Consider the following 7,201-nt stretch of genomic DNA (forward strand, 5'->3'; position numbering starts at 1 on the left):
TTTTAAAGAACAAGCACAACTCCTCACGATGGTTGACTGCGGTTCAGGACGAGCTAATTAAACATGGCTAGAGACCATCACCCTGGTGTATGGGTGATGGAAGAGATATTTTCTCCATGTTGTCATCACCTTTCGGCTATAGGTAAAGCCGCTACAACAACAACAACACCAACAACAACAACAACACTAACAACAACAACAACAACAACAACAACAACAACAACAACAACAACAACAACAACAAACAAGGCCTATTTTATTACATCTTTCTTCCCCTCAGGTCTCAAAACCCGAGAGGTGAGCGCGGCGGTAAATGTTTCAACACTGCCTGTAGTTACCGATGTGGCCTGTCCAGAGGTTTCCAGTTTGAAGCCGCCCTACAGCTGTGCACACAACTGCAGTAGCCAGCCTTGTCTGTCTAGGGCCGTGCTCATTCGGTGTACGCCACTAGGAATTAGTGGATTCTCTTGGTGAAATGTCCTAGCGGGTAAGTAGACTAGTGGAATTTCAATACGAATCCACTGTGTCCCAAGCCCTTGGATCTTTTAATACGATGAGGATTTTATTATTATTATTATTATTATATTCATTCTCTCTCTCTCTCTCTCTCTCTCTCTCTCTCTCTCTCTCTCTTCTCTCTCTCTCTCTCAAATTCTTTGTGATAAAGCGGAGCTTTTTCACAACTTTTGTGGATATCACAACATTTACTAAGTGCCTTCCTTTGCCAATCAATTTCCCATATTTCAATAATTCTTTTACACTGGTAATGCCGCCACTGGTCCGCTACTTGATTAAAGTAGCTACTTAATGGTCCTTACGAGGCTGAGTGCACCCCGAACTCCAAGCACAGAGGCCCGAAAAAAACCTCGCCCCCCCCCCCCCCCCGAGAATCGAACCGCGTCTTGCGTGCAAGCCTAGTGTGATACCCACTCGGCCAAGGAGGTTGCTGATATTGGTTTGCCATTCTGTTTCAGATATCAACGCATAGGCCAAGGCCATTGTCTGGCCACCATATCCTCCGGCCTCTATCCTGGATTCCGATCTTATGAGAGGCCGAACCTGGGCGGTATACCTACCTACCCTATTGTAGAAGGAGGCGGAGAGTATGCTAGCCAAAGCTTGAACAGTGACAAGATTATATCCACAGAAGGTAATGGAAAGTAAAATCTAGCAGAGTAATAGAAAGTGTTGTGCGGTATACCCACCTATCCTACAGTAGAAGGAGGCGGAGAGTATGCTAGCCAAAGCTTGAACAGTGATGAGATTATATCCACAGAAGGTAATGGAAAGTAAAATCTAGCAGGGTAATAGAAAGTGTTATACACAGGTAAGAGGAATCGTACAAGTCGTAATTTCTGGTCAAATAGAAGAAAATGGATGAATTGTTTTATAAAAAAGAAAGCCTCACAGTTCTAATTGGGCCCAAAATTGAATAAGAAAAATCTTCTTTGTAAGTGTGTTGAACATTTTTTGAAAAGTTCCTCGTTTCCGTACCTCGGCTTTGATTGAACCCACGACCTCCTGATAACGAGGCGAGTGTCTGGACCACTACACCACGTAAGGATATGGAATTATTTTATGAAAAAGAAAGCCTCACGGGTCTAATTGGGCCCAAAATTGAATAAGAAAAATCTTCTTTGTAAGTGTGTTGAACATTTTTGAAAAAATCCTCGTTTCCGTACGTCGGCTTTGATTGAACCCACGCCCTCCTGATAACGAGGCGAGTGTCTGGACCACTACACACCACGTAAGGATATGGAATTATTAATGAATTTTCCTCATTGATTCCAGGCTGTTTCTCATGTAAGATAAACGGACGACACCGGCGTAATTTGAATCATACTGACGGTCATGGTAAGAAGAAGAAGAAGAAAGGAGATAACAGGAAAAGACGTCATGAGCATGGATTCGAACCCAGGACCTCGATAACCATACACCTTGACCAGACCAAACATCGAAGTCAGATCATCAAGCTACAGTCCGCTATCAAGGTAATATTACGTATGTTAGTCAGCGACGATAACACAAAAAATCATGAAATCCTTACAGGGTGTTCAACTTCTAACTTCCGCTAGTGTTTACTAAGGTCCGGGGCCACAAAGTGAGTACTCGGTTTAAGTCTTAGATTAGGCAACCTAATTGCTTGATCTGGGCGCACGGCAGTGCGCCAGGCCAAGTTCCGGCCTGAGCACGCCAGTGTGTATATTACACGAAACATTTCGACGCATTTTTACTACTTCCGCTAGTGTTTACTAAGGTCCGGGGCCACAAAGTGAGTTCTCGGTTTAAGTCTTGGATTAGGCAATCTAATTGGTTGATCTAGGCGCACGGCAGTGCGCAAGGCCAAGTTCCGGCCTGAGCACGCCAGTGTGTATATTACACGAAACATTTCGACGCATTTTTACTTTCCTTATCCTATAGGAAGGAAAGTAATGTAATCGGGTCAAAATTTCGATGGTCAGTTTTTAGTAGTGATGGGAAAAATGAAACTTTTCAGGGATCCAGATCCCACGTTTCGAAACGCTCTAAGGCTTCGGATCTGAGTTTCGAAACTGAAACCTGAAACTTTCGGGTCCGTTACGGTCTTTATTATCAGCAAGGGGAAATAATAATTAGGGGTCGCCTCGAGTTTCATTTTCTTCATAGCTAGAGTACTAGAGTTGTGAGTCTGAGATTTCATAGGGTGTCATAATTCAAGTTTCGAAACTTTAACTCAGCGGTTTCATGAAACCGGATCCGTATTCTCGGTTTCAAAACCGCGTTTCGAAACAGTTTCATGAGACACATCACTAGTTTTTAGTGCCAAAACACGTTTTGAGGTCCCTAGAGCCTTGATTTACTATTTTTAATTTGATTAATTTCCAGAATGATTTCGAGTACTACATAGAGAAGGGGAACGAGCAGGGCCAGTTCGAGATGAACAAACGTCACGGCGTATGGCGCCTTCACTTCCGCAAACGTATCAAAACTCCGCGAGTATTCAACCTCATTGTAAACTCGCGCCTGATTCAAAACCATTCGGAAGACACGAAAGAGTTGAATCAGCATGGAAAGGAGTTGAATCAGCACGGAAAGGAGTTGAGTCAGCATGGAAAAGAGTTGAGTCAGGGTGAAAAAGAGTCGAATCACCATGGAAAGGAATTGAGTGAGAACGAGATTGAACGGAACGGTCAAATCTTGAAAAATATATATGCATTGGTTAAGTTAGGTACTACCTACTTACTCTTGCCAACCTGGTTAGTTTGGAAGTGCTAGGTTGTTCGTTCAATTCCCAAATGGTCAAACTTCCTAGACAGATTAGGTTTGTTCTTGGAAGGACTGCCTGCTCCCCATTGTTAGAAATATTTGGTAGGTACCTAATCAATTATTTGATGACCAAATGATCAAATAATTGATTAGGTACTTAGGTACCTAGTTGGGAGGTTGGGACCATCACAATCTGAGATTAAATTCTGTCTAGTAAAATTAAATAAATTAATTAAAAAAAAAACTGGCCACTAATTGCTTAGGTAATTGCTGAGAACACATCTGCGTTTAAACTAAATAAAACAATTCAATTGATAAATCTGATTGGCTAGAAAGTTTAAAATGAACCAATCAGGTCAGTTAATCTCATAGTTTAACTTAATCCAAATTCATGTTTCTCATCACAATGAATTTTTATTCCTAAGTACTCAGTTGTGGGAGTAAAAAATACAATCATGGATATTATTTGTGGTGAATTTGAGGGCCTTTGTAACATTTGGTATATCACAGCATTACTTACTAAGAGCCTCCTTAACTGTTATTTCCCATTTATCATGATTTTTTTTACACTCATAATAAATACCTTGTCTCTGGCTAGGGGAAGTTAAACAGGGAGGAGAACAGCTAACCGTAACCAGCCTAGCTAGCTTTCAGTTTTCAAAGGGATACCTTGTCTCTGGCTAGGGGAAGTTAAACAGGGAGGAGAACAGCTAACCGTAACCAGCCTAGCTAGCTTTCAGTTTTCAAAGGGTTCTCTCTGCTTTAAAGAACTAGCACAAGTCCTCACAATGCAATGGTTGACTAGGATTCAGGACAAACCAAAACATGGCTAGAGACCAGAGACCTGGTGTACCAAAAGAAAAAAAATATCCTTTCTTTATTCTGCCATCACCATTCAGCTAGAGCTGAAGCCACTACAACAAGAACAACACTCATAATACCACCATTGGTCGCTACTGCATCACAGCTGAAGCCACTACAACAAGAACAACACTCATAATACCGCCACTGGTCGCCACTGCCACTGCATCACAGTAGTTAACTACCTACTTGATTGCCCTCACGAGGCTGAGTGCCCTCCCGAATTCCCCGTACTTATAGAGTCGAAAAAACTTCGGCTCTGCCGGGAATCAAACTCAAGACCTCTAGTGTGCAAGCCCAGAATAATACCAACTAGGCCACAGTTGTGGATTGTGGGAGTACCATCTCTTTGAGTTTCAACTAACTATAGTAGAGTAAGTGGGAGTCTAATCTCTTCTAATTTCAACTATAGTATAGTACCGAATCTCAACCAATTGTCTGGCTAGGGGACGTTAAACAGAGAGAAGACTAGCGTCTGGCTGTGGGACTATAAACAGGAAGGAGAACAGCTAACCCTAACCAGCCTAGCAAGCTGGCAGTTCCTCAAAGGGTTTTCTCTGCTTTTAAAGACCAAGCACAAGTCCTCACGATGGTTGACTGCGGTTCAGGACGAGCGAGCCAATTTAACATGGCTAGAGCTAGAGACCATCACCCCGGAGTATAGCAGATACAAGAAGATATCTTTTCTTTATTCTGCTATCGCCATTCGGCGAAAGCTAAAGCCGCTACAACAACAACAACAACAACAACATCACTTTTAACAGCTGAGGTCTCCTCGTGACGCCGGGAACCCAGCAGCACGCGATACCCCAGAGGGTCAACCGACCCTAGACTTCTCAAAGGTGTTTAATAAAATAGACCTTTTTTCATGACAGCCTAGTTGGCTGGGAACGCGTTTGCTAGATCGTGGGTTCGATTCTCGCCGGGGCAGATGTTATCCTCAACAGATATGTTCGTTCCCGGAACGGCTGGCTTTCTCCTTTCCACCTTTCCTGTCTTCTTTCTCTCTTCGATTTGAGGACGATAAGACCTTAGCAGTTACAGCTCCCTCGACCTAACTCGTAGCAATCTTGAAAAAAAATAGAGGTGACCCTTCAAAGACTAACCTTCAAAGTTTTCGGGCGGCTCGGGCGACTCTCGCTCGCGCCATTCTCGTCATTCATAATCACCCGGGCGTATTTTTTCGACGCGTGGTAGCACCATAACATGAGCCGCATAGGTCAAAGGGTTCATGTTTTTTCTAGAACCTATTTATAAAATACATTTCAAACTCGAGATAATCATTAGATTTATCGCGAAACAACAATTTAGTAAACTTCTTTGATAAGTTTTTATCTGACATGTGTAAAAAACTAGTTATTATCTATTGAAAACCATACAATATTGCTCATTTGAAGAAAAAAACACTCAACTTCGCCTCTAGCAGGTAGCTAGGTAGATTGAACTTTGGAGTAATGAAAGTAGGTTTTCCTGTGCAGTGAAGTGATACTCAAGCATATGTCTGCACGTAAAAGAACGGACCAGATTAAAAATAGTCACCATTAGTTAAATTCTATTAAATTGTGTCCACAAAAATGTCGGATTTTAATTTAATGAATTTTTTAATCGAGAAAGAAGACCGGAAAGTTAAACAAGATGATGTAAGTATTTTAGATTTATTTACCAAAAAATTAACTTATCTACTGCACTAACACTTATGTACACATTCCTATGAACTTTACTGTTGAGATTTGAACATGTGGCAAAATCTATTCAATATTTTTTGGCTCCGACCATTTATTTATAATTTTTACCCATTTGCAATTGCTCCATTGATGTTTTTTTTACCTACTACGTTCTTGATAAGTAGTTAAGCGTACCTACCTAGTTTGAATATGCATACCTACTACCTACACGTGAGATGTGCGTTTGTGAGAAGTAGGTACAGTAGAACCTCGATTATTTCAACGAATCGGGGACCGGGGGTAGTTGAAATGATCACTTTCTATGATCTTTTCCTCTGATAAGAAAGGATATCCTTGGAAAAAAGCAATGGATTTTGGAGTTGAAATAATCGAGGTTCTACTGTACTTCTACTTAAGACTACCTATATTCTTCTTGTGGCAGTCAATAAGCCTCTTTGTTCCTTAAGCGACGATTTGTTGATTTTATCTGTTTTGCAGAAATATCAATTTAGATACCTAGGTTTTGTCCTGTTTGATTTTAGGTACCCAAGTAGGTATCTGCCTATGTATTTTTAAACTTTCTTTGGGATTTTCGGTTGTTGATTGACATTTTAATAACGAGTGTAGGTTTTAGGTTGGAAGGGTGCATGAAACGAGGCTCGTATACCTATTTATGTCATAGGTTAAATACCTGTGAGATTATTTATTGAATACTCGTGTACCTATTTATATTACATATAGGTGTATTAATATTATTAATAGATATTTACAGAAAGGATATCCTTGGAAAAAAAGCAATGGATTTTGGATTTGAAATAATCGAGGTTCTACTGTACTTGTACTTAAGACTAGGTACCTATATTCTTCTTGTGGCAGTCAATAAGCCTCTTTGTTCCTTAAGCGACGATTTGTTGAGTTTATCTGTTTTGCAGAAATATCAATTTAAATAGGTTTTGTCCTGTTTGATTTTAGGTACCTACCCAAGTAGGTATCTGCCTATGTATTTTTAAACTTTCTTTGGGATTTTTGGTTGTTGATTGACATTTTAATAACGAGTGTAGGTTTTAAGTTGGAAGGGTGCATGAAATGAGGATCGTATACCTATTTATCTCACAGGTTAAATACCTGTGAGATTATTTATTGAATACTCTTGTAGGTACCTATTTATATTACATATAGGTGTATTAATATTATTAATAGATATTTAGTTACATATAGGTGTATTAATATTATTAATAGATATTTAGTTGAATGCACATACAATTTAGAAAGGTTATCGGTTCAGTTGTTCGGTCCATAAAGTACAAGTTTGGTAGACGTACATTTGGAATTCATATTTCTAAGTTTTTGACTCGATTTTGGAAGTTTTTGACTCGTTTCTAAGTTTTTGACTCGTTTCTAAGTTTTGGACTCGAAGTAAGATCCCCTTT

At 40.2% G+C, this 7,201-nt stretch overlaps 1 protein-coding gene across 1 annotated transcript; it reads left to right on the forward strand.

Annotated features, from left to right (window-relative positions):
* Window positions 1–280: 280 nt before the first annotated feature.
* Window positions 281–4,079, forward strand: LOC103521205 (fibrillin-1-like; the record flags this gene model as incomplete). The annotated part of the gene is made up of 6 exons (XM_026832009.1): window positions 281–357; window positions 459–487; window positions 975–1,150; window positions 1,792–1,991; window positions 2,866–3,169; window positions 4,015–4,079. Coding segments are annotated over 6 exons (851 nt in total), but the record flags the coding sequence as incomplete, so codon positions are not given.
* Between the last annotated feature and the right edge of the window lie 3,122 nt (window positions 4,080–7,201).

This window comes from Diaphorina citri, unplaced genomic scaffold (assembly GCF_000475195.1).
Source record: "Diaphorina citri unplaced genomic scaffold, Diaci psyllid genome assembly version 1.1 scaffold4737, whole genome shotgun sequence".
Lineage (NCBI taxonomy): Eukaryota > Metazoa > Arthropoda > Insecta > Hemiptera > Psyllidae > Diaphorina > Diaphorina citri.